Source organism: Anser brachyrhynchus, assembly GCF_964034855.1.
Source record: "Anser brachyrhynchus genome assembly, chromosome: 6".
Taxonomy (NCBI): Eukaryota; Metazoa; Chordata; class Aves; order Anseriformes; family Anatidae; genus Anser; species Anser brachyrhynchus.
Genome location: NC_137700.1, coordinates 23,623,173 through 23,650,571, shown reverse-complemented (window position 1 = coordinate 23,650,571; position 27,399 = coordinate 23,623,173). Strand labels below are relative to the sequence as shown.

Sequence of the window (27,399 nt, the reverse complement as noted above, 5' to 3'; positions counted from 1 at the left end):
AGGCGGCTTGGCGGTGGCATCGCTGTCGGCTGGCCCCGGGTTCCCCGCGTCCAACCCGAGCCCCCCTGGGCCGCAGCCCGGGGCTGGGGCCCCTCCTCGCACCGCCTGTGGCAGCCGAGAAAGGCTTGGCTCGATCCATCTCCTCTGTGCCACAGCCAGGGGCTGCGCTCGGCCGCCAGCCTCCCCGTGTCCAGGTGCAGCCGGCCTGCCGAGCCGGGTCCCGCTCTACCGGGGCCTCTCCATCAGGGCCAGGATGTGGCTGTAGAGGCGGCCGGGGGCGTCCAAGCCCCAGATGAAGTCCCAGTGGTTCCAGTCGGCGATGTGCACGTAGGAGACGACGTGGGCGATGCGGGGCAGCAGCAGCTGCACGTCCCTCCAGTCGACTGCCCAGTCCTCACCCCCTGACCACACTGCGGTGGGCACGGGCATCTTCTCCAGCTGGTAGGAGGGAGGTGTCTCCTGGAGAGACGCAGACACGTCTGAGAACCCCCACAAGCTAACCCAGCCCTGCAACACCTGGGACAGACTCGGCGTGAGGCTGGAGGTGGTTTTGGATGGGGACATCCCGTGGGATGAAGGCAGGGGGGCTTCCCCGGCCCCCGCCCCTGCCACCTGCCCACCTCCCTCCTCCAGACACCAGCGCTGCAGCCTCCTCCTACCTGGTGGTATATGGCTTGGTTTTCACTGCCATAGTCAAAGGCTTTGAAGTCTCCTGAGATCATCACCTGGGAGGAGAGGACAAAACTGCAGCGAGATGCGCAGTGGGGCCCCTGAGCGCAGCTGCCAAAGTCCCGCATCGCAAAGCCTCCTTGAGGGACTACTTTGCAAGAGGGTGCTTGGTGTTTCACAGTGGGGTAGCATCCCCACAGAGCCAGACCTTCCTCTTGTACAGGGGTGGTGATTTCACCTCCTGTCCAGAGCTGCCAAGTTCACAAAGCAAGGGGTTGCACGTGATTTGGTGCTACCCTTGCACCTGTGCGACCCTCCTCGCCAGCAGTGTTTTGTGTGCACGGGGTGCTGCGAGAGAACTTCGTGTTGGTGACTTTACTTCCACACACTCAGTGTCCTTCTGCTCTCTTTCGGGGAACCTACCTGGGCCCAGTGTATCATGTTTTTGACAGATGTCCTGTCAGGATAGTGGGCTGTGTATACATCCAGCCGGGTCTGCAGGGAAAAACATTCAAGATATCATTCCTTGCAAATAGTTAGGAACTAAGACAACAGTTGCCAGACAATGCATTTTCCAAAACAGCCGCTGCTGAGTTGTGCTGCCTGTAGACTTGGGTCAGGTTCAGAAATATAATTTCCATTAAATATCAATTGCTCTGGCATGGCTCTGGTGCTTCCTTGCGCTGCCAGGAGGTGCGGCATGTCTCCTGGGGACAGGCAGTGCAAGTGCAGAAAGCCTGGGGACTTCTCCTTTTGGGGTGGCAGCAAGAGGGGTACAGAGGCGCACATACCGTGTTGAGGTTCTTCTCATTGTAGCCTCCCAGCAGGAACAACAGGGTGGCGCAGGGCTTGTGCAAGACTGGGTGCCTGCACAGGTCAGGAAGAAATCTCCAGAGCTTTCTCATTCGCAGTGAGGCATCCGTTTGGCCCAGCAAGAGCTGGGGAAACAAAGGGCAAAGGTAACTGCTTGCATTTCCCTTTCTGCATCCACCCCTCAGCCTGTCTTCCACAACCCGGCTGGCCAGAGCCCTGTGGTGTCCCCACGAGCTGTCCTGCGAGGGGACGTGCCGCACAGGGTGCCTGTGGGAGCAAAACCCACTTCCCTCTACCCTCCTGCCCTGCTGGGATGTGTGCAGGTCGCTGAAGGTTGTGCTGCCCATGTGCTGGTGGAAGGCACGCTGGGGAAATCGATGTTGTCGCCTCTTCTCTTTCACTCCACCTCTCCGGTGGGCTGAAAGCACTGGATTTGTTTCTCACTGTCATTAAAATTGAGCTCAGGGGAGTAGAGTAGGGACCAATCTCATACCTGAAATATCTTGAATTGTCTGTCAAGCAGGAACGACATTTTCATAACTGGACTTTTGGCGTGCTTAATTATCACTGCAGGAGCCAGGGCAAAAAACATTTTGACTTTCTGAGCCAGTTCTGGCATGGATGAAAGTGCTATGAATGCTGAGAAAACAGAAAAACAATATGAGACTTGTTGGTCGTTGTTCAGGTGCTTACTCTGAGGGTTCTTGTGGACTCACTGCCTACATGGGCATAGCTGACACTAGCCTGAATTAGAAATGTGGCATGCTCCTCCTTTCTGTTCAGCGTTAGTGCCATCCAAAAGGAGACAATGTCTTTATTCCTATGGTTAAAAGTGGCTGATGAAACGCTTTAACAACTCCACTAATGGGAAGTCCTGCCCCATTCACCAGGCAAGGAGGACAGTCCTGTCATCTTCCATAAGCCACTGCTAAAAGGTATCATCATCACTGAGGTCCTCTCATACCTGTGGTGGCCTAGCTGGTGAAAAAAAAACAACACTGTGTGCTTCATCAGAAAGCACAAACGGTGACCTCCATGCAGAATGCCTCTGTGTTTGGTGCGGAACACTGCAATTTGATTTTCTGGGCTGAAATTTCATTTTCAGGAGCTTACTGAGGTCACCAAGAAATTTTCCTACTGCTCTGGAGCATGCTGGTCCTCCCAGTTCTCCTGTATAGAAAGCACTGCTGCTGAGGGACTCCTCACTGCAAGAGACCTTCTGGACATTGCCCTCCTGTGCCTGCTCGGCTGTCCACAAAGATGGGACCTCTGTACACTTCCTGCTCACATATGGAAAAAATATTGTTTTCAAGGTGGTCCAGGCCATGCCTTCCCTGCTGTGGAGAGAAAGGTGATGTCCAACCCTTTCTAACACACCAATAGTGGCACCCTGAGAGTAGCCCACGTAATATATCTGCTTCTGGCCAGTCTTCCGCAGAACAAAGTTGATCATTGCTGGGAGGTCATACATAGCCATTTCATGGAAACTGCAATACAGGAATAGCATGTCAGTTACAAGGTATATATACAGAAGGCTTTGACATCTGAGGGTAATCTTCCAGTAGAAAATTCTCATGGCCAAGGAGAGCTCTGTGGTGGGTGGAACTACACGAGGTCCAATGGCATCTCTTCTGCCAAGGCCTCATCCTCCCTTGAAAAGGCTTAGTCCCACCATAACCGTAGTTAGGAAACTGTGCAGTCCCCAGCCAGCAGTGCAACACAGCATTTTAGGTGCGACACATGACAGCTCTGCAGACCCACAGCTGGCTCTGCAGGTCAGGGTGCCAGCACCTGCTCTGCTTCTTGAGAGTTCCTGCCCATGTGTCTTTTAGAGTGATATGGTGAAATGCAGACCTACATTATTAGCTTGTCTACTGCAAGCTGGTGTCTCCACAGGGTGGAGACCTATGGAGGCTGCAGCACCCCACTGCCCGGAGATGCTGGCACCATATCACAAGCTGGGTTTGCACAGGTGTCTCCAGCCTCCCTGCCTCCAGCCTCCACTGGGAGGCCTGGGGGAGGCCATGCCTGGGACTATACGCTCTGACTTGCCTGCATGGAGGCACCCACCTCTGCCCGGAGGTTAGTGACAGACGGGAAAGTTTGCCAGCTTTTGTAATCCACTCCAGCCTACCTGAAATCCCAGAATTCAACCTGATCAGTGGAAAGATGCTGGTGTCTCTGGGACCAGCGTGTTCCCCGACTGTTTCCCAGCCAGACGTCATAGCCAGAGTCTGCTAGTATGAAGCCAAGGCTGTTGTTAGACAGATTTTCAACCCAGTTGCTGCCTTCACCGAGTAGCCCATGCTGAAGAAACACGACTAATTTGGGGCCTGGATTTGAAAGAGAAACAGCATGTTTCATTGAACCAGAATCCCTCTACTTAACCCAGATTCAGGCTAAGACAGCCTCCTCATTGCATGGTCAGACAACATGCAATGCATGTTGTTACGACATCTCCTGGAGAAGAGAAAGCCTGGAGGAAGACATCAGATCAGGGACATTAGGAAATCTCTGCTGTAGTTGTCTCGTGGCTATTATCCTGGTTGTCTCAGGCTGGAGAGCTGCTGTCGTCTCTCCCAAGTCTTTCTGACCCAACATGCCCATCCCCTCAGCGCCGTGGCCACGGGCAGCTCACAGCAACCATGTAAAAGCTCAGGCCTACAGGCCTGTCCCCGGGATAGTGCAGATTCCAAAGTCACAGATTTAGGAGGAAAAAGTAAAACTAAATTATCCCAAGATATGTCTGCGCCCTCTGAGCCTTGAAGCCAAGTTGCTGCTTGATACAAAAGGTTCCCATGCTACACTCATTCTTCCCTTTGCTGGCTGGCAAAACCTTGGCTGCAAATTGGAGAAGTGCCATGGATTTGGTATTTTAGCTTTAACAGCACATACTCCCTTAGCTGGATAAATTTCATCCCTTCACACAGATCTCAGGTAGCTGATCATTGGGTTATGCTTCTTTTGCTGGCTTTCTTGCCATACAGAACCATACCTCCGTTTCCAGGCTTTTCTCTCCCATGAGGAATTCTGTTCAGTCTGACGTAGTAACCGTCACGAGTCAGGACTTCGTACTCCTCACTGGGGTACCCTCTGTAGCAGATCATTTGGCTCTGAGAAAACAAAAAACAAGGTGGAAAAACCGATCAAGTGTTTGACAATACCAAATGCTGAGGCCTACAAGGGATGAGGAGGCACGGGCAGTGACTGAGCAGGAGTGGGGCTCCTCAGGGCCGGGAGGCAGCAGGGCCCAGCTGCAACATGCGGCACGTGTCTTTGGATTCCTCCAAAAGTGAGGGCTGAAAGCAAAAGGGCTTACTGGCTCCTGACACTAGCAGTAAAACATGTCATGTCACGCTCTGAGCCAGCTGGCGGGGCAGATAAGATCGTGGGCATATCCATCCTGCAGAGCTGGGCTGACTGGAAGTGCCTCTTGTAGAAACAGGACAAGCTCCGTAGGATTTGTCACAGGAATCACATGGCTCTGCCAAAGCTTTATCTATGCTGAAAATTCAACAGATTGGGACGTTTCAGTCCAGTGAAATCAAGCCTACAGATTGCCACGCTTGCATTTTCACATGGTTGCTGGAAGAGGCTGATTTCAGCAATTTCATTGCCAAACTCCTGAGTGCATCTAAAGGTGCAGCCTGCTGGATCTGCAGTGCTGGCCCAGCTGGGAGTGGGGCCAGCAGGGGTCTGGATGCAAACCCCTGCCCTGGTGCCTCCAGCCCAGGCCTGGTGTGCTGGCGAGCCTGTGCCTGGTGCAGCACCACCGGCGCTGGCTCCATTTTAGGCTCACTTGTGGGGTTTTTAATTCCTGGCTGAACTCCAGCCTTATCAAGGGGCATGGGAGAATGCCAAACTGTTTGAACAAGGAGAAGAGGAGTGTGCAAAACTTTCTGCCCTCAAGGAAGAAATCTGATCCAATCCACATTGTGATTACTGCCTCCTCTAACTGACCTGCTTATAATTGCACTTAATGCTGGGAGGAAAAAGATTCATTCAGGAAGCAGGGCTTGTTAATGGTGTTTTTGAGGCAACATAATACTACTCAGCTCTACAAACCCAGCACACGCAGCTACACAAGCCCTCTCCACACACCCTCCATCCCTCTGCAACCCTCTTTCCCCTAGCTACACATCTGCAAACCTTCAGACAGAGAGGAAATTCAGGCTTCTCCTGAACTTACAATATTCATGAATGTCTCAGGATTTGCACCCTTTGTGTGCTCGATGACATCTTCTGAGTTTGCAGCTGCTTGTGTCAAAAACAAGGTTGCAATGAACAACCACATCTTGCACCTGTGTAAAATATTATTATATTATAATTATTCATTAATAACTGTATATCTGTAGATCACAAATGACAGGCTGTGCTGGGGAAGAAAAGGGGGTTTCCAGCTCCAGGTTTCATTTAGATTCCCCGCAGGGCTCTCCATGCTTCTCCACACAGGCCGGACCGGGTACTGGGCAAGACCCATTTGAAGTTTTAATCGTAAAAACATGATGTAATGCAAGTACTAGGGTGATAGAAAATGCCATTGGGCCAATTGTCACATGGAGAGAATTAATACTAAATAAGAATTTGCACTTTGAAAGAAACACATATCTATACTTTTGCTGTTTCGTTACTGCTTAGCTTTTGCACACAGAAGCCACCGAGGGTCCCATGAACTGAAACTACTGGAGACTTGTAGGAAGACTATTTATTAAATAAGTGTTGCCTGAAAAAAAAAAAAAAGGAAGCTTTTTGATACCTTAGAATCTCTTGCCCTGAACAAAGATATATTCATAACACAGTTAATATTATATGTGATTTCTAATGCTTTACCAGTCTCTTAAAAGTTAGAGTGTAACTTCTACTCAGTCACGTGAGCTGCAAATCTGTTTTCTCAAATCACCAGCCATCTGTTTTCTCTCTACCTTCCTTCACCTCCCCCCATTGGGTCTCCCACACCGTGAGACATACCTGCCCTCTGAAATATTCCCAGTGTTCACAGTAACTCTCTCTATGTTAATACCAAGAGATAAGTTACTGAGAAAAAAAAAAAGCAGTCAATGCTTTTTCACCCTCAGGATAGCTCCAACACAAACCTGAATTACAGTGAAATACATTACCAGGCAGAGCCCACTGTCGTATCTGATCAGGCTGGTGGTGGGAATGGTGGAAGCTCTACCAACACCAGCATTAAAAGGAGCGTGTTGTGTCAGAGCCCTGCTACGTCGGCACCACACAGGACCACACCATGTGTCCTCCAATTAAGGGATGTGAGCATGGGTCATATCTTTGATAACTTCCTCCACTTGGTCTTGTGGTCATAACTCTCAGGCTTGCAACGGATTACGTTTTCAGAAGCAGCTGAGGTGATGCAGTAAGGAATTTCAGCTATGGAATTTCATCTTAAGCTGATGATAGCCACAGTAAAAAAACATCCAAATGTTTCATTTGGAAAAGGTCATTTCCTAACTCCCAGGTGCCCATGGGAATGCCTCTTAGAAGGGGTTGTGGAGAAAGGAGAAGACTCAGGCTGCTCTCACTGCCTGTGCGCGCAGTTCTGAGACCCCATGAAATGGCATGGGCAAACAGCAGCTGTGTCTGGCTCTCTACCAGATTCATGAGGCCACACAAGCATGTTGACCTCTCCATAGGCACGTGAGTGGCAGGCCAGACTTCATTGGCTGTGTGGGTGGAAAACACCAGGCCATTACAGTATCCTTCACAAGTGGCAGCGGCCCAGGCAGCCTCCACATACCTCCTAGGCCAAAGCAGTATTGTATTTGCAGCAGGCAACTTGCAAAACCTCTGTAATGTTCTCTGGGAAAGCACTAACCTTAGCATCTTGCCGATGGACTGCAGAGAGAAGGAGAGTTTGTGCAATGCCTCTGTTTGGCTGAAGCGATGTGTATTACACAGAGCAAAGGTGCTCTTTCTCCACCTGCAGCCCATGATGCTACAACCTGCGCTTTTCTGTAGCTGCTTGGTAGCCACCCAAGAGTCCAAGCCTTTGGCTGGCTACCAGGTGCTCTGCTTACATGTATATTTCCTGGACAAGGATTAGGTTGACTTCTAACATTCATACCAGCCATAGTCCAGGAGCAGTCTGTGAGTTGTGAAACACACTCAGCCGACACACTTCTTCAAATCACGCACAGGTTACTCCATCCACAAGACTAATTTTCTATCAGTGCTCAACACTGACTTAAAGGAGCTATGTGTGTGGGTACAACCTTCCCACAACAGGTGTGCCAAAGCCTTTGCTGTTTCATTACCTTGCTTCTGTCCATGTTTGTGCCTCTTAAGTGTCTTCCCCCTCTTGTGAACACCGAAGTCCCACTATATAAGATAGACTTCACAAGTTGTGTAGAGGACAATTCCAGCATCCATCCTGAGAGTGTTTAAACAATGCCCCGTGGATGGAGAAACCAGCACCCGGCCTGCGTTGCTCTACACTACCCTCCGGTTTCCTTCAGCGGCATCAAGACAGACTTCACCTTTTACTTGTACAGTCAGCTGCTTCATCCACTGTCATGTCTGTTGCTTTCTACCTCCACTAGGTACTAGCTCTGTGGTGGAGGTACTAGATACTAGCAGTAGTGACTAGTAGAGGTTGGAAAGACGTCAGGGAGTTCTCCAGTGTCCTCTGGCCAAGAGACAAGGCTGTCAGAGTGGTGTATCAGCACCGTGGCTGGTGTAACATTTAGCACTGGTACTTATCATATCTGTGGTAGGAAAGAGAGAAGTTGCTAACAAAAAGCTAGCTAGCTTTTTACTGAGAAATTCTTATTTAGCTTAGTCAAAGGAAGAAATGAAGACTTTAGAGGTTTCTGAGGTTAGGGGACCAGAGCTGAACATTTTGACACATAGGTGCAAGTTTGGGTTAAAAGAACAACACTGTCATGACACTGCTGTGCGTGTACATTTGACAGAACTGTGAATCATCACTGATATTAACCTACAGTGCCAGGGCCTCATAATACCTGGTAGGGTGCATAAGCAAATATTGGGTAGACTATCAGAGGCATCTTAAAATTAAACTGTATAATCACACTCATGGAATATTCGTACAGTACTGTTGTAGGATCTAACTTAAGAAAACTCAAGACCATTTAGAAACTGAAAGACGTTTTACTTGACTTTCTAAGCAAGTAAACCATACCAATGAACACACTCACACACACACTCTCAGCAGGGCCAAAATGTGTGTGTCCAAGTGGTCTGGCTGAGGTCATCTGAGGGTGACATGGAAGGCAAAGGTTGCCACTGTTGAGCCGTCAGTATGCCTTCTGGGTTCCTCTTGAGCACCCAGGCCAACTCCTTCCAGGACAGGCCTCTAAGGTCTTTTAGGAGACAAAAGTTGTGGTGTGATGTTTCGGCTCTGCATCTTATTTACTTCAGGCTTCGTAAGTGTTAGGCAATGATGGGCATCTTTCATTTTCTTGTTTGGGATTATAACCTGTCATCCTCCTGGGATAACAGGAAGAGAAACAGCCCATAAGATGTACTGTATCCCCTCTGCTGTTGTTCTGTTGTCAGGCGCGCATCTTCTGCCAGTGAGTCACCTTCTCTGTGGCACATCAGGGTGCAAGCAACACATTCCTCAGTGCTTACGAGATTGATTGGTGTTAATCACGTCCTCAGCGATCAATGCATACCAGATCAATGCATACAATTCTTCTAACTCTTGTTTTGTCATTTCTCCTGGTGCTGTCACACATGTAACAGCTTCCAGATAGTATGTCCAATGTGCTGGTTGTTACCTTCTATCTGCTAATGCTTACCAAGCATGAGGGTAGGCAAATCACAAGTAGGGAGATGCTTAACTAGCTGTTGTCTGGTCTTGGCATCCTGAGCTGGGAAAGACAGTATCATTCTGATTTTAGGAATGACAGACTGTTCTGTAATCCCAGCCAGATAAACATGATTCCCTCACAATAAACTTGAACAACCTTGCTCAAGTGAAAAATCTGATAAGGAAAGTGCTGCTTATCTGGTTGTACGTCTCCTAGTTTAAAGCCCCTCCATGAGGCTGGTATATCACCAGTATCTCTGATTATACAGTTAATAGGGACTTTACCCATGTTAGAGTTGCACAGTCAAGCTTGATGAAACAATGAGTTATTTTCACAACACCTTGCTATAGTTGTTCATGCAATCATTTTACACACAGTAGTGAAACTGAATCAACAAGAGCTTACACGTTTCATAAGGTTTATTGCAAAATAACCATGATATGGTGACCAGTGATTTCTCTCAGCTCTCTTCCTGTTTCTTTGCTCAGGTGACCCCAGAAGAATCCTGAACTTCTTGTACTTTTCTGATCTCTCTTAACTGTACACTTGATTTTAAAGCATGTCTAACATTGAAATAGTTTGGTCTGTTTATGAACAGACCTGGGCAACTTCAGAAAACTTAATAAATTAATATTAATAATTTAAAATATTATTAAAATATTAACTTTTCAAATTTGGAATTTTAGTGCTCTTGGGCCTTTTTTCAATGTATTGCAGAAAGTCTGACTTAGGGTCAAGGCAATCAGAGACCTTCGGGAAGCAGCAACAAGATCCACACAACAGAGTCCAGGGTGAGTTGCGGCAGTCAGGAACAGAGACCAACTCAGGCTAATGAAGAGTGCTGGAGTTAGTTATATCTCATAATTATTTTGGCTAAATGTAACTTTCCATGGCTTCATCCTGTTCCATCTGCCTAATGTACCAATGCACAAAAATACAAGTCTCCAGGACCAATTACCCTTTCTTTCTTCCAAGCGTTCATCTAGCAGTCTTGAAAGAGGTTTCAGAAATAACTTAGGAAATAACACAGAAATTGCTGATAGTTGCTAAACCAAGAAATCTACGTGTCCTCAAATGAGTAAAACTCTGAATCTACTCAGCAATGCCAGTGACTGCGGGAGATGTTTTTCAGGCTTGCTGTTAAGGATCAGAGAAACATGAAAAGGCAGTGCACCACGTGACATGGCTTGATGAAACCCTGTCCTAGTTTAATCCCAGTACAGTTCAGTTTCTAAATAAAACCGTAGGCCAGTAAATTGCTTAAAGCAGATACTAAAACAATCCTAGGATTACTTACAAAAGTACATCTTCATTTTAGGCATGTGCCTCTGCATAATCCTCAAGTGGGAATGGCTCCGTAGAAGACGCACTCACCACCTCCCTGATGTGGACACAGCCCTGTGAGCTGACCATATGCTCCACACAAAGGCACATGAGCCTGCTGCTTTTTTTACATTGGCTATGACGGTAATAGAAAATTATAGGTCAGCAAATATGGTGTGATTACTGTGTTTTGAATGGGATGTGGCATAGTTTTAAGCCCTTCCTGCTTGGCACACTGTGCACAAGCAGATCATGAATTGCTTTGCCTGAGAACATCTGGAAGAAAGTTAAGTAAGTGGCTAAATGAGCAACACCCTCCACACATGCTGGTGTATGGTCAAGGTTTTTTCCTTTGCTCACCCTTGCAGAATAGAAAGGGAGCATTGCTGTGCCATGAATACACTCGCTGGGATGGTGAAGGCCTCATGCCGGGCTGTGAAGTCTAAGCGTGAGAGACTGAGCTGGTTTGGACCCCAGCCCATGGGCTGATGTCTGGGGCTGATCTTGCACCTATGTCATCACTGTGGACTTGCCTGATGAGTCTTGGTTGCACTTGGCCACCATCCTGCCCTGCTCCCTTGCTGGATGGAGGTTCTGGGAGAGGGCCTGGTTGGGGAAACCTGGCTCTGCCGCCCAAAATATCCCCCTCATCTTTCTGCTGACCAGCTCCCAGGGAGCTGCCAGCCCTCACAGTGCCTGGACATCCTAGTTCTACCGAGAGAAAGCTCAGGCCGCAAAACAACAGGCTTCAGATGGGCAAGGACTCCAGTCCCTCCAAGATCAGCACAGCTTCCCAGTTAACTCAGTCCATTTATTGACCAAGGCCATCTGAGATGACAGAACATCACAATATTTATGCTTACAAGCACCTTGATTTTTTACTGTTCTCTTTCCTTACAAAATGCACTAGTTCAACTACTGCTGAAACCTTAACACGTGGTAGGTGACAAGTATCAGTTCCATAGGGAGCAAAGCACTTCTAAAACCTGGTTTGGAAAGAACTTCACCAAAACACTCCATTGTGGGAACGAATTAAATTAATTCAATACAAGCACTGCTTCAGACAATTACAGAAGTGGCAGAAACATTCTAAACTAACTAGAAAGAAAGTGCTGCAATTCTTATGAACCTTCAGAATGAATAAATTAGTACTTTTTAACTAAAAATAAATAGGTTCTTACAAGCTGTTCAGAAGTCTGTTTGGGAAAAGTCTTGCCAAGCTTGGTATGTTTATTTGCAAGGATAGAAGAGTCTTCTTGCATTTGCATGGAGATCCACTGCAGTGCTGGAAGAATGCTGCTCTAGGACAGAGCCCTGCAGTAAATAACTAATCACACAGAAAAAAAATGTCATTATAAATACAACAAGTGATGTAGCTAATCACTGGAGCTCCTTCCAGTACCTAAAGGGCACCTACAGGAAAGCTGGAGAGGGATGCTTTGTCAAGGTAGGATGAGAAGTAATGGTATTAGAGTCGATTTAGATTAGATATAAGGAAGAAATTCTCTACTGTGAGGGTGGTGGGGCACTGGAAGAAGCTACTCAGAGAAGCTGTGGATGCCCCATCCCTGGAAGTGTTCAAGGCCAGTTTGGATTGGGCTTTGGGCAACCCGGTCTGGTGGGAGGTATGATTACCTTGCCCAGTCCTTTTTTGTTCTAGCTTTAAGGATGGGGAGTGAATGTTTTTACAGTTGGTCTCCCTTGATCATTTCCTTAGACTCAGACAGAGCGTGCTACAGTTGTCCTACAGGGATGCGCGCCAGCACCAGCACCCGCATCCCACCACCTCTAGACACTTGGATGGAAGCATGTTGCTAGCACCCACAGCTTGCCTTTGGGGAGGGCATTCCTACCCCTCCGCACCTCTCCTCAACTTCCATCCTGCCCTCTGCCACCCACCTCTTCCCTCAGGGTGTGTGGATGCTCTGGGCGTTGTGGGCAGCAGGCACCTGCCAGTGTTGCAAGCCACAGAAAGCTGTCCCTGAGCAGGGGGAGGATTGGACAAGTTGCAATCCCTCGCTTGCATGCAACAAGAGGTCTGTGCTGAAAATCCCTGTGCTCCTCCAGAGGTTTAAGGCAGTACAACCACACAGAGCCCAGTGGACCCTTTTTGCTTTATTATTATTTTTCGTACATCTTCGTGGGAAAAGTGCCTTATCCTTTGCCCTGCTTGCTTGTAGACATATTTTAAGAATATCATTGCACAAACAGGCAAATTCACCATTCCTCCCCTAATCAATACTGTATTATGAAGGGTAATCCAGAGGCTAAGAACAGAGTTAGACTCCCGACTCTTCTTCTCTCTCACACGTAAGGAAAACCAAAGCATTTTTTGAGACTCAGCAAAAAGTGACTCTTCCAGCTGGGTTTGTACCTTGGGACTATTACATAAAATGGTGCAAAATGGTCTTTTTTGGTACAGCTTATTGAAAACCCTGTTGTGTATGTTCAAGTTTCGTGTCACCTGAATCAGCAGTACTAGCTCTTTTTATTACTAGCAGAAAGTTTTTAGCTCCTTCTGACTGTAAAGCAATGAACTGTGTGGTCCCATCTGCTCACACTTGAAACACCAGCATGCACAACAGAGCCAAGCTGCTATCCTGTTGTTCACAGCAGGGAACCCAGCCATAGGGAGGCCAGAGCCTACAGCAGCAGCCAAGAGCCAAGCTCCACAGAAATTGCTTGTTGCTTGAAACCCACGTGCATGAGGCACCTGAGAGACTCAGAGTCGAAAGTCCATGCCCAACTTCTGCGAGGACCTCCACCTACTTAACCTAAATCCCATGCGATTCTCTGATCATGGGATTGGCCTATTTTCCTCACTTGCCAGAGTAATATAATCCCACAACAAGTGCAGCAGTTTAATGAACCTTTTCCCCCTCTTTTTTTGCTCACTTTTTTTTTTTCTTCAAATAAAAGAAGCCCCCAAAGACAAAGGAGAAATGAACAGTTACTGCCACTTTTCCAACTCTAGGCATTCTTCTTCATCAGTTCAAGAATTTCTTTGTATACTTGTTCATATGCTTGCATACCCCAAAGGAAATCGAAGTGGACGAATTCAGGAATATACTTCTTGTACACCATGTTGGTTATACGAGGCAGTGTTATATTTACATCTTCAGGGGCTGAAATCCAGTCCTTGCCGCCATACCATGCAGCAAGTGGTGCTTTCATATTTTCCAGCTCATAGAAGGGAGGTGTGCTCTGGAAGATAAATAATATTACTTGAGAAAGAAAAGCCTGGGAAGTCACAGACAACTTGAAGATACAAAGTGTTCTTGATTGCTGCTTGGAATTTCTTGCCTATCTGGAGAAATGGCCCAGAAAATATCACTGCAGATCTTGACTATGTCTTGGACTCCCACACATTTCACCAGAGGGACAAAAAATCATCAATGAATGACATCACACAACTCTTCTTTATAAGAAAGGTACAATCCCATATGACAAGGTAAATTCCATAAATCCCATAAAATTCAGTCTCAGTCACAGCAATATTTTCATTGTTGTTTGCTTTTTTTTCCTTCCTTCCTTCCTTCCTTCCTTCCTTCCTTCCTTCCTTCCTTCCTTCCTTCCTTCCTTCCTTCCTTCCTTCCTTCCTTCCTTCCTTCCTTCCTTCCTTCCTTCCTTCCTTCCTTCCTTCCCTCCCTCCCTCCCTCCCTCCCTCCCTCCTTTTTCTTTCTTTCTTTCTTTCTTTCTTTCTTTCTTTCTTTCTTTCTTTCTTTCTTTCTTTCTTTCTTTCTTTCTCTCTCTCTCTCTCTCTCTCTCTCTCTTTCTTTCTCTCTCTCTTCCTCTCTCTCTCTCTCTCTCTCTTTCTTTCTTTCTTTCTAACTGACAAATGAGAATGAATTTATCTTACCTGGTTATAATGAAGCACATTGTCGCTGCCATAATCATAATATTTGAATTCCCCTGTTTGATAGAGCTAGAAGAGGAGAGCTATGTTTATTTTCCATGCATTGCATGAGACCATGAGAAAGATAAAAGCAAGTCAGGAAGGGTGGATGGCTGATTTACCCCTGCACAGCTTCAAATATCAGTGAGAAGCTATTTTTGACTGCATATTTTATTAAGAGCACAAAAGATAGACAAATTAAGCATGCTGATGCCCTAGAAATTATGTATTTCATTTCTAAATGGTAATAAACTGATTGAAACTGAACAGAAATGCTTTAGGAAGGTTTTGTATTGAAGCACTGGGTGTGCCATCATTTCAAAGGTCAGCAGGGGAACAGAGTTCACGTTCCTCTGGGATGGAAGCATGAGCTGTGTCCATCCAAATGGCGCTACTATCTCCGCGTGTACCCAGTTTGTATTTTCCTGTCATGCTTGTGCTGTCACGCAGGATGCTTCATTTTCACTTAATTAGTCAGACCAACACTTTTTATATCAACAGGAATCAAAGGTTGCAGAAGGAGGACATTCCACCAGCTCTGTGCAATAAGCTCCCTGCTCCTTGGAGGAGGTTCAGCCGCTGGAGCCCAGTGCTGGGGCTTGCTGCCAGCCATCAGAGGGAACAGCTGCATGGTGGAGGTAGCCAGGGGACCCCACTGCTCCCTCCTGCCACCAGGGCTCGAGGATGCTGCTTGTTGTGTGTGATATTGTCATTCACAAGGAGAGCTTGACTCCCAGGAAGATTTCAGCATGGCCTGTAACTTCCCTCGGCATTGCTCACATTTTTCCTCTCTCCTCTCTTGGGTGACTGGTGAGCTGCAGAGCATAGATGCCTGGAGGCTGAAGCCCCAGAAACACACAGTGCACCTAACACACATCCAAGAGCTACCCTCAAAAAAAGGCACATATTAACTCTGGGCAAGTTTCCTTTGTCTGTCATGGTCCATGTCTACAACAGTTGTGCATGTTTTCAATGATTAATTGTTTGGGTGCTGGATCTACTGACCCTCATCTCTTAGCCTTTACTCTAGCACCTCTTGTTCTGGTTTATTACCAGTTTTTCATTCCTTTTCCATCCCCTAGCAGCTCTAAAGTCTTCTGGTCATCTTTTGTTGAAAGTTGTGGCCAAAAGAACTGCATCTGCACAACTGTTTCGTGCCAAATTTCCCCCTTCTCTCATAAAGCTCTGCAGGGAAAGTAATGGAGGATTACACCTAAGTAATGAAAAGAGGTCCTTGGCAGCTTAGAGAGAAGAATATGGTTCCTGGTTGCATGCTATCTTATTCTACAGCAGGAAATATTACCTGGCGCCAATGTAACATGTTTTTTAGGGATGTTGAATCAGGGTAGCGAGACAAGTAGACATCTATGCGGCTCTGGAAGAAACCATGGAGATATTTATTCTCTGCATTGGGGGAAATCCCATTAGAAATAAATTTAATCCTGTTCAGTAGCAATACAATGTCTTTGACTCACACAGGCTAGCTGGGGCTCTCATTTGCACAAACTGTTTCATCTTATCTCTTTGAAGGCAAGACTCAGCCCCATGTCATGCAAACCCACACTGCAGACAGACAGCAGCATGAAGAGTGCTGTAGAGATCCCTTCCGTAAGCCTGGCAATTTTCATGGGATGCTGGGTCACATTACGAGTCTAAGCGGTTTTCAAATCAAAGTAAAACTCTGTATCTTGTGCTCAGGACCCTGTTGCAAAGACAATGTGCAACACATCACAGTAGTTCTACACATTATTTCTAAAGCATTCCCTCCTTGGAAAATTAAGGAATAACATCATCAATTTCCTTGAGAAATAGTGGCCTAGCTCTGACTCTATCCATGACCAACCTTGGTATCTCCATGGATCTGTCACTGATTTTACTTGCAGGAGCCGATTGTGACAGGACCTGGCTCTGAGGAAACAGCCCTTCCCCACATGAAGCTGTGAGGGGTCTCCATCCTCAGGGACAGCCCCAGCTCACCTGGACGCAGCAACGAGCAACCTGGGTTGCTGCAGTGCTGGCCCTGTTGGGAGCAGATTTCTTGGTGAATGAAAGATGCAAAAGGCAGATGAAAGCAGCTAGCTGACGGTGCTGCTTTACTTGGCTTTGAGGTACTACGTGCGTCAAGTCTTGGAGTATTTTAAGTGAGTTAAGAGTCCCGGGGTCCCAGAACGTTTCACACAATCTCTGCACTGGGGGATCTGCCGTGCAGGTGGGCAGCCCCACAGCCTGCCCCACTTCTGACAGCCAGTGAGAGCAAGATATCGTGCTTTCTCTGATGTCGATTGCACAGCCAAATCAGGCTTAAACAATGAGAAACTGGATCACTTAACAAGTAATCTGTAGCATACATACCACATTTAAGCTGTTGGTAAACCCACCAGGCAAGTAAAGGACCAAAGAGCAAAAGCTTTTAAAGAATGTGTAGCGGCACAGACGGGAAGTCACTTGCTGCAAAATCTCGCCCTTATCGAAGACCAGTATGTGTCCTAAAATGAACTACGAAATGCAAAGGCATCAGTCAGCGTGGTTCACAATGCTTCAGCAGCACGCAGAGGAGAGCTCACAAAGCCAGAACAACCCTCAGGAGATATTGGCTACCAAAGATGGGGGCCAGGACCCTTACATTGTGTGGCTGGTGCTGGCATGGGCACGCTCTGTGTGGCCATGTAGGTCGGGAAAATGGGGAGCAAGGCTCTGTCTACTGGGACATCTACAACCACCTGAACTTGCTGTGCATCTGCTCTGGATTGGCAGCTGCAAGCACGCTGTGCCACTGGGATGTGACTTGGAGGTGGCTGTCAGCAGTGAATCCCTACGCCCCCAAGCCTGCTGTGTGAGCGTGGCAGGAGGTGAGTCAGCAGCTCCGTCCCTGCCCTTTGGAAGGGCCCACACTCCTATTTCTCTTCCAGATGTTCCCCAGCAATCTGCTCACCCCTGGAAGTTGCTGTCTGCATTCCCACAACTTTGCTGTGCTTTGTAATTTGGCCTATTCCAAAAAGATCAGGGCCCTGGAAGAGCCAGGATCTTTCGTAGAAGAAGTTTCTTCTAGAAGGAAGGATCCAGAAACAATATCTAGAAATAACTCTTCTCTGGTTAGGACTGGGCAGCATGATGTTTTACATGGTTTAATGCTCCCCAGGTTCAAGACTACAAGTACAAATGTACCCTGCTCAATGCAAAAGGCAGACAGAGCCCAGGGAAATGAAAGACTTTCACCTTCCCCTCTCAGTTCATGTGTTTCAGGGCAAACCTTCCTTTTGGTGGGACCTTTCTCAAGTGCTAAACCAAGGACTGACCAACAGGAAAACCAGGAAACCAGGTGAGTGTGTGGCAAGAACCTACCTTAACCAGACCCTCAGGAAGGTCAAACACCCTGACCAAGGGTGACTTCATGTTTGAGCTTGCGGTGATAGGAGCCAAAGCGAAAAACATCTTGATTTTGCGATCCAGCTCAGGAATGGAAGAAAACGCAATGAAACCTGTGGGAGTGAGAAGGAATCAGACCCTGCCCTGCTATTTATGTGTGAGTTTTGGCTCCCTGATGCATGTGGCCATTGGATGAGTCCCTAGAATGTGCTCTAACATGCAAGAACAAGAGCATGTTGGTGACCTGACCTGGACCTTTTGCTGCTGATGCATTTCAGCTCCCAGCTTGAATGTTGAGTCCAGCTGCAGCTCCCACAAGCCCTTCTTCAGGCTCTGGCAACAGCAGAATTAATCAAAAACCAATGCTGCAACAGTTTTTGGACCACCACTGCTCAAATATAATATAAACCTATACACAAATATAATATAAATCTATACACGAGGTGCACAGACAACCTAATCCTGATGCCCTCATAAGTACCTGTGGTGGTGCCTTGAGAGTAAGCCACATAGTATATCTGCTCCTGTCCAGTTTTCTGCAAAATATAGTTGATTGTTGCTGGAAGGTCATACATGGCCATTTCATGAAAGCTGCAACAGAGATGGGCATGTAACTAAACTATTAGAATGATGAGAGTAACAGGCATGTCATGACAAGTCTTGCCATGTCGTATTCCCACCAGCACGTATGCAGGATCTGTGCTGCCACTTCTGAGTTGCAAAGTTTATTTGCTATTTGTCCCCATAAAAATTACATTTGCTCTGGAAAGTGCCATCTGCTCCTATCACCTGGAGGAGCCCCAGCTGCATGAACACCTTTGAGGATGAATCTGTTTGCAGGAAAAGGCTAAATTAGGGAAAGACTATTTGGGCAGAGCTATTTTTGCTAGGTGTCTAGCAGATACAGGCACCCTGGTCGTGTCTTAGTGGTGGAAGTAAACTTTATGCCCAATGGCAGCTTGTGCAACTGTGCTGGTGGAGCCACTTCTCCAGTCTAAGGAAACTGCAGGGCCAGGGATAGGAGCCCAACACAGTACCAGATACCTGCTTACTCTTCTGAAAGCACTCCCGGGCAGATCTAATGGCATTTCTGTAGCTTCATTGAAAATACCTGTAAGTTGAGTATTTCTCGTTGTGATATTCAAACTCTTTGTGTTTGCGTGACCAGCTGTTCCCCCTGCTGTTTCCTATCCAGACATCATAGCCAGCATCCGCGAGGATGAAGCCCAGGCTGCTGTTGGGCAAGTTAGTAACCCAGTTACTGCCCTCCAACACCAGGCCATGCTGCAGGAGCACCGCAGGCTTTGGAGCTGAAGAAAGAAGAAAAGGGTCATTTTCTCCAACTAACATAACTTTCTATTCACACTTCAGACACTGCTTTGTCAGCGCCCCGCTGGAGAATTGACTACAGTGTAGGGAGAACGATTTGCCTGTGACCTTCAGCCTCTTTGGAGATGTGATTTTGGTGAACGTGTTGGCTCTTTGGTAATCCCAGGGCAGAGAAAACTGATAAAATAAAGCAGAAAAAAAAAGGTGGGACTCCACACTGAATGCAGCATGGTAAATTACGCCCCCAGGAAGAAAGAAACCATGCCCCATGTCTGTCTGGACACTGAATGTGCCCATTGTATGGAGACCACCCGCTCCTTGTGCCTTTTGTTTGGCTCAGTGTCTGACCAGGAAATACCAAAAACCCAGCATAGTCTAGGCTTTGTGCCTATCTTTCACAGCACAGCCCCATCACAAGAGACACAGGTACTGGAGGGGGACAGAAGCATCTCCTCCACCCATTTCTGTCCACTTCAATCCATATGGGCATATTTCAGCACCCCAGAAAAAAAAAATAACGTTTTTTTTGACACAGCACCAAAAAGCCTGAACTGCCATAGGAAGAGAGTAGAAGAGAGCATGGAAAGATTCAATTTGGAAAGGACCGCTCCAATTCCCTGGTCAAAGCAGGTCCAACTTCACAGCCACAATAGGTCATCGTAGGGATATCTGAATTCAAACAGGAGGTCTACCACAGGCTGCAGCATGAAAAGGTTGATATAAAAGTTCCTCTCCTCTCCTCTCCTCTCCTCTCCTCTCCTCTCCTCTCCTCTCCTCTCCTCTCCTCTCCTCTCCTCTCCTCTCCTCTCCTCTCCTCTCCTCTCCTCTCCTCTCCTCTCCTCTCCTCTCCTCTCCTCTCCTCTCCTCTCCTCTCCTCTCCTCTCCTCTCCTCTCCTCTCCTCTCCTCTCCTCTCCTCTCCTCTCCTCTCCTCTCCTCTCCTCTCCTCTCCTCTCCTCTCCTCTCCTCTCCTCTCCTCTCCTCGAGTCTCCTCTCCTCGAGTCTCCTCTCCTCTCCTCTCCTCTCCTCTCCTCTCCTCTCCTCTCCTCTCCTCTCCTCTCCTCTCCTCTCCTCTCCTCTCCTCTCCTCTCCTCTCCTCTCCTCTCCTCTCCTCTCCTCTCCTCTCCTCTCCTCTCCTCTCCTCTCCTCTCCTCTCCTCTCCTCTCCTCTCCTCTCCTCTCCTCTCCTCTCCTCTCCTCTCCTCTCCTCTCCTCTCCTCTCCTCTCCTCTCCTCTCCTCTCCTCTCCTCTCCTCTCCTCTCCTCTCCTCGAGTCTCCTCGAGTCTCCTCGAGTCTCCTCTCCTCTCCTCTCCTCGAGTCTCCTCGAGTCTCCTCTCCTCGAGTCTCCTCTCCTCGAGTCTCCTCTCCTCGAGTCTCCTCTCCTCGAGTCTCCTCTCCTCGAGTCTCCTCTCCTCTCCTCTCCTCGAGTCTCCTCGAGTCTCCTCGAGTCTCCTCTCCTCTCCTCTCCTCTCCTCTCCTCTCCTCTCCTCTCCTCTCCTCTCCTCTCCTCTCCTCTCCTCTCCTCTCCTCTCCTCTCCTCTCCTCTCCTCTCCTCTCCTCTCCTCTCCTCTCCTCTCCTCTCCTCTCCTCTCCTCTCCTCTCCTCTCCTCTCCTCTCCTCTCCTCTCCTCTCCTCTCCTCTCCTCTCCTCTCCTCTCCTCTCCTCTCCTCGAGTCTCCTCTCCTCTCCTCTCCTCTCCTCTCCTCTCCTCTCCTCTCCTCTCCTCTCCTCTCCTCTCCTCTCCTCTCCTCTCCTCTCCTCTCCTCTCCTCTCCTCTCCTCTCCTCTCCTCTCCTCTCCTCTCCTCTCCTCTCCTCTCCTCTCCTCTCCTCTCCTCTCCTCTCCTCTCCTCTCCTCTCCTCTCCTCTCCTCTCCTCTCCTCTCCTCTCCCTCTCCTCTCCTCTCCTCTCCTCTCCTCTCCTCTCCTCTCCTCTCCTCTCCTCTCCTCTCCTCTCCTCCTTTTTTTTTTTTTGTCTTCTCTTTGTTCTGTTATTTTCTAGACCCTCACTGTAAGACGACAAAGTAACCTGAACAGAAATCTGGCTTTTTGCACTCATCTGCCATGTTCATATGTCAGTCCTCCCATTTCCCAGGAGATTGGCACCCTGCCCAGACTGGGGCATCATCCTTTCCCTTTGAAACAATGGCTCAAGTCAGGAGCAGAACGCAGTCAAAATGGAGAGATGGCATTGGACTGGACATGTGGGGTTTTTTTGGTAATAAATGTCTCTCAGCTGCTCTACAAGGAATACCTTTACCAGGTGCATGGGTCCATATTCCAGCTTCCCTTGTACTTTAGCTGATGGGTTTGTCTGGTTTTGGACTGGAGTAAAGTTTGGGGACAGATTTCTTTGCCTCGTTCATTTTCCTTATCTTTTCCCTCCTCTTTTGGGTAGATCCTCCTGGAAAAGGGTTGGCATGGTAGGCACCTGCATTTCTTCTGCTCCTGAGGCTAATCCTACAGGGAAGGATGCCTATCTGAGGACACACCCATGCTGAGGCAGACCTTCCCATAGCCTCCTCCAGCCCAGCAAAGTTTTTGAGGCCCCAGGACCCAGCAGACCTTCTTGTGGCACTTACGGATGCAAAACATGCTGGAACCTTGTGTCTCTGCTTCATGGGAGGTGCTTGAACTTCCCGAGTTGTCTCTACCATGAGGAATCCTCTGCATGGTGAGGTAATAACCATCATCTGTCACAATTTCATGCTCTTCATAGGGGTACCCGTGGTAGCGAACGATTTCACCCTGCAGGACAGGAGGGAGGACATGGGATAGGTCCAAAGGGAGGTGGGGGTTCTCCATCCTGGAGAGATGCCACACTAAGCCCCGGCCACCCTGTCCCAGATCTGGTTACTCCTGCTGTCAGCAGGAGGGTGGTGTAGGGACCTCCCTATGTCCCCTCACCAATGCTGTGGAGATACCATGACTTCAGCTAACAGTTTTGGCAGGTGTGAGTTTCTCTCACTCAGGTCTAAAAAAGAAAGGCCCAGGACTGACTTTTATTTTGCAGTCAATGCCTATGAAGATCTAGGCAGCGATGAGAGTGAAGCTCCAAGCCTGAGACAGCTGTCTGGACCAAACCAGTTGACCCAGACTGGACTGCCCATAAATGCCAGCTGTAAATCTGTGTGTGCATATACACAGGTAGACAAAAGGTCTAATAAACCTCTGGCACCAAACTCTGGTAAAAATACACATGCAGAGACCATGGGTCCTATCTAGACTGTGACAGTATATGACTTGCATATCCAAGATTTGAGCATTTTAGGGGCTGGCACATCAGGAAAAGAGCAGAGAGAAGGCAGGACTTACAACATCCATGAACACCTCGGGGCTTGCGTTGCACTTTTCAATGCTGCAGATGAAACAAGCAATGGTGATGAACAGCCACATCATGGTTCTCTGCAAAACAGTGTCCATATAATGAGAATAAGAGACATTGGTCTTGCTGGCACAGGAGACAGGAATGGCGTTTGACATGTGCTATATACTTTTATTAGTAGATTAATCTGACCACCCAACAGGTGAAACAATTTTAAAGTTGAAATCATCCAATTTGTTTTAAGAAATGCTCATTTTGCTTATCTTGTACAATGCCAGTGTCCAAACTCCATCACATTTTAATCACACGTTCTCCATCAGAGCCTCGTATTTTGAAAAAGTATTTACATGCACATACACGTATACATCTGTACCCACCTAAGCATTCCTGGTCTTTGAGGAGAGGATTACAGACTATTCATTTTAAATGATGTTTCAGATAGTCAGAATAATTTGGTTAAACTAGACGAACTAGTCAGAAGTAAATCACCCGATTTTAAATTTTAGGATAATGGAGGTTTTGTTTATAACACTTTTGGTTGGGCTCTCTTTATGGCTGGAGGTAAGACTGTAGAAACCTTAGGACACTTTGGATTTGTTTGCAAACCAGCATGATTTACTGTCCCAGGAGACCTTCTCTTCTCCCTGATGGCACAAATGCTGTACCAAGGCTTCAGGCCTTTTGAGGACCCCGCATGGGGGCCCCACTGCTCCTGCATGTGTGTGGCTTTCACAGCACAGCCATTGAGTCAGCATGCTCAGGGCTGGAAAGGATCTCAGATCATGCTGTGGTCACACTGAGGCAGCACGGAGACCAGCTGATGAGCCCGGCCGAACCCCACTGCAATCCACCCCACTGCCTCCCTGCAAAATATCTTGCTGGCCAAGGAAAGGAGGAGAGCGAGCAGGTTTCCATCATCTCTCTCTGGCTGGAGTAACTGGCTTTCCTTGCTGCAGGAGGTGGTTGCACAGAGGGGAAGAAGGCCACCTACTCCCTTTGCTGTCTCTGGAGCAGATGTGGGCAGGATCACACCAGCACTGCTGGGCTGGTGGAGGGGGCATTGGGAGATCCTTTGCCCATGTCCTACTCACAGCAGGGCTATCACCAGCACTGGGTCCTGGTGGTTGTGGCATGGCCCAGCTGATGGAGACCCCCCCACCTCCCCAGGGACCTCCCTGCTCTGGGGGAGAAGGGTTCCCTGCATCCAACCCAAGCACCTGGGGCTGCCAGGCATTGCATTGCCCATGGCAGCTGGGGTCAGCCTCAAGCAGCTGCAGGGCCTTTCTCACCATGCTCATGAGGAGGGCAGGGCCACCAGGACCAGCGGGCAGAGGAGGGAGGCTCAGCAGGGTAGCGGCTGTGTGTGCTGCTGATGGCTCCACTCCTGAAGACGCCTGGGTCTGTCTTGTTGCTTTGTATTGAAAAGCAAAGCAAGGGGAGACAGAAAGAGACAGAAAGAGATAGAAAGCATTTTTCACAGTGCAACGTCACGGGAATAGCATGCAATTTCAAGGGAAGAGCCTAGCTCAGGACGGACTTTCCCTTGCAACAGCCAACCTGGAAAAATAACCCCTCTGTAAATTGGCAGCCAAAGGACCATTGGCTCAGCAGCAGAGAGAAACCTCTTGCACCAGCAGCACGTTCCTGACTTCTGAGCATCCCCACCATCCCTCCCTTGAGCAGAAAGCAACTGTTCTGCTGTCCCCCCCATCCGCGGGACTCTTCAGCTCACTGCACCTCTCTCCTGACGCCCACACGGATGCAGTTCAAGCACAGAAGGAGGAAGGGTTACCTGTCAGCTCGTCTGCTGCAGCAGGACAGGTGCCTTCGTCCCAGGATCTGCTGAGCAGGAGGGAGCGGAGCGTGCTCGCTGTGCTGCACTCTCCCCTCACACACCAGGCTGTTATCCCTCTGCTCCGCACACCTGGCAGTGCCGCAGGTCGCCACTCCCCCTAATCCCTTCTCCCACTAATGTGTAATTTACCCAAGGACTGGAATCGCTCCAAAAGGAGACACCCTTCCTATCCAGGTTCACGTGGGAATATTACCCAGAAGAGGAGAGAGACATGGCGAATCGGCCATTCCCACCTAATGCGGTGCAGTGTGATCTGACATTGCCCATGGCCTCCATGGGGCCAGCGTGCTGCTGCCAGACCGCTCCCTGCCTGTACCGGGGTGGAAGGGGCTGGGGATGAAGCTGCCTTGCGCTCTCACGGGAGCAGTTTCATCAGGAGGACGTGCCCTTTCTCACACAGCACGTGGGATGCCTGCCGGGAGCACTGCGTGAGGTGACTTTCACTGCTGGGTGTCTGTGCACGGCCACCCCCACCTGCGTGGTTACCTCCATGTGTCGGCGTGCACTTAACGTGGTCCCTGTTAGGCGATGTTAGCCTGCCCCGCGTGCCTCCTGTGGGCTGCACCGCTTCGCAGCTGGCAGTGTCCTCAGTCCACCGCTGCCAGGGGGGCTCTGCAGAGCTGGGGAAGGCTGGCATGGGCCGTGGGTGGATTTTTGGCAGCACTGCCTTCCAAGCCAGCACTCCACCCCTCGCCAAGCTGCCTACGCGCTTGCATATTGCAACGACCCAGCTTAGAGGGAGCAGTGTGATCTGGGGTCTGGGCTCCTGTCGTCTCTCCTGACGTTAATACCTGCTAGATCTGGTCAAGCAGAGCTTGTTAAAAGACAAACAGGAGCTCTTTGGGAAGCCTAGATAAGCCCACCTCAATCCAAAGCTGTAATGACTGGTTTTCACTAATGACTAGCTTAAGGCAGGGCCAAAAGCTCTCCCAGCCGCACCTCTCACGAGCAGTGACTCAGCCCAGAGCCTGATTTTTCCCCTGCAGGGAGAGGAGGAAAGGCAGAAAGGCAGGATCAAGTATGTTGACAACAAACCACTCCTGCCCCCCAGCGTATATTAACACCGGCGCAACTCACCTTTCCTTGGGGGAGAGGCCTTCGGAGAGTCTCCTGGTCTAGCCATGGCTACTCCTGGCGCCATGCACCAAGTCTGGGTCTCTGTTACTTCCCATATTACTTTCCATATTACTTGAGCCTGATGGCAAGAGAGAAGAACAGGAGCTAAACATTCACCAAGTTGTTCCAAGTGACCTCAGACCTCAGTGCACTCTTGTGTGGGATGGGGACTTTCCAGAGAGGATCCAGAACATCTGCTGAGGCTTGCTACGCCACCAGGATGGAGTCGTGTCCCCTGGATCCCTTCTGCACCAGTCCCAGCCCATATCTCACTACTGCCATCTCTGCAGCCCCATGAGTATTCCCTCCCTCTCCTCAAGCACTGATAAAATCAGGCTGGAAGGCCTCCAGAACGACTTCAATCAGCCCTGAATTATTGCATAGACTATTAAGATGTGAACAAGCCAGTAAAATCAGCCACAATCAGATCTTCTGAAGCATCGACATTTTCTTACTCAGAGGCTTATCTGCCATCTGCAGAAATAAGACTTGTGCATGCTGCAGCCTGTAGTGGATGGGACATCTGGACTGCATTTGTATATCCAGACATCCAGCGCATTGCAGAAGGGGTTTATATCAGGCACCTGCAATTTTGGCCCACAATCTGGCAATGAATAGGGAGGGTCCACAGCATGCAGCACATACCGAATACCACCTAGTGAGGGAGACAGCACAGGGGCTTGTTAGACTCAGCATCACAACACAATCTATGCTCCCAGGCTTGGAATGTGTTGTGCTCCCTGTGACAGCCTTGCAGGTCCCTGGTAGCACATTTCCCCAAGGGCAGCAGCTCCTGCCACATCCACCTGCTCCACCGGGGGCTCCTCCACAGGCTGCAGCGTGGAGATCTGCTCCATGTGGGACCCATGGGCTGCAGGGGGACAGCCTGCTCCACCAGGGGCCTCTCCACAGGCCGCAGGGGAACTTCTGCTGTGTGCCTGGAGCACCTCCTGCCCTCCTGCTGCACTCACCTTGGGGGCTGCAGGGCTGGTTCTCTCTCAGTTTCTCACTCCTCTCTCCCAACTGCTCCTGTGCGGCACTTTTTATCCTGTCTCAAATATACTATCATAAATACGTTATCATTCAAGCAATGATGGTGGCACAGCTACAAGTGCACGAACATGTCCTGAAATGCTCCCTGCATTTGTGCTGGGAAGAATCAATGCATTCAGACGCCCTTCTTCTTAACCTTGACCTGACATACTTGTAGTTATTTGGATTACTGCCCTTTCCTTTCTCCTAAAAAATATGTTACTTTATTTTTCCTACTGGCTGCATTTGTTGTTGGAGAAATAATACATTTCTCTCATCTGTCCAAAGAAAGAAGAACAGCAATTTAAAAAAAAATCCATCTACAAAATTAAAATAAAAATAAAGAATTCTGAGCTGAAAAGCCAGGCTTACCTCATAGGTTTTAAAAATTATTTTATTTTCCTCTTGCAACAACAAAAGCCCACTAAAGGGAAGAGAGAAGAGGGTATTACTTGAAAGCAACCACAAATCAAACTGTTGGACTGCTTTATCATTTATGCTGCTGGTAGGTATCAAATCCCAGCAGGACTAGTGTGTGTTGGTCTGAGTAATGGTAGCAAATTTCCAACACACGCAGGTTTTGTCTGCCCATAGAGCAGGGGAATATGACTTCTGTCTGGCTCAGAACCAGTGAACCACAGCAAGAGACACTGAACTAGTAGGAGAAAGCTCCTCTACCTCGTGGGCACTGGGGGTTCAAGGAATCATCTGAAGCTGTTGCTGACTGCAGTGGTAGCCACAGGAAAAAACATGGAAGTTTTGGACTTCCTTGGTTCTGAAATGGAATTTTTCAGAGATTTTAAAATTTATGTATTCTGAAATCTCTTAAATTTTTTTGAGATTATTTTTTCCAAACTTTTGAAAGTTTTTGTTGTCATTTGAAACTGTGCATT

At 48.5% G+C, this 27,399-nt stretch overlaps 1 protein-coding gene across 1 annotated transcript; it reads right to left on the bottom strand.

Moving 5' to 3' along the window:
* Positions 1 to 75: 75 nt before the first annotated feature.
* Positions 76 to 26,148, bottom strand: LOC308196974 (uncharacterized protein). Its single transcript, XM_080596712.1, has 21 exons — positions 24,296 to 26,148; positions 23,793 to 23,914; positions 22,494 to 22,583; positions 21,761 to 21,926; positions 18,968 to 19,166; positions 18,338 to 18,447; positions 17,833 to 17,969; positions 16,843 to 16,986; positions 15,794 to 15,865; positions 14,455 to 14,520; positions 13,568 to 13,799; positions 6,600 to 6,621; positions 5,672 to 5,783; positions 4,478 to 4,595; positions 3,617 to 3,815; positions 2,860 to 2,969; positions 1,976 to 2,121; positions 1,461 to 1,607; positions 1,093 to 1,164; positions 660 to 725; positions 76 to 459 (listed from the first exon to the last, which is right to left on the bottom strand). The coding sequence occupies exons 2-21, from the start codon at positions 23,799 to 23,801 to the stop codon at positions 226 to 228; spliced, it is 2,451 nt and encodes an 816-aa protein (XP_080452838.1). The 5' UTR covers positions 23,802 to 23,914; positions 24,296 to 26,148; the 3' UTR covers positions 76 to 225.
* Positions 26,149 to 27,399: the final 1,251 nt, after the last annotated feature.

What these genes read in the sequence shown, in the direction of transcription:
- LOC308196974 (XM_080596712.1), bottom strand. An exon ending in ATGTGCTTCATTATAACCAG is followed by an intron (nt 13,800 to 14,454) that starts GTAAGATAAATT and finishes TTTATCTTCCAG; the next exon opens with AGCACACCTCCCTTCTATGA. An exon ending in CTCTCAGGGTGCCACTATTG is followed by an intron (nt 2,122 to 2,859) that starts GTGTGTTAGAAA and finishes CTGTTTTCTCAG; the next exon opens with CATTCATAGCACTTTCATCC.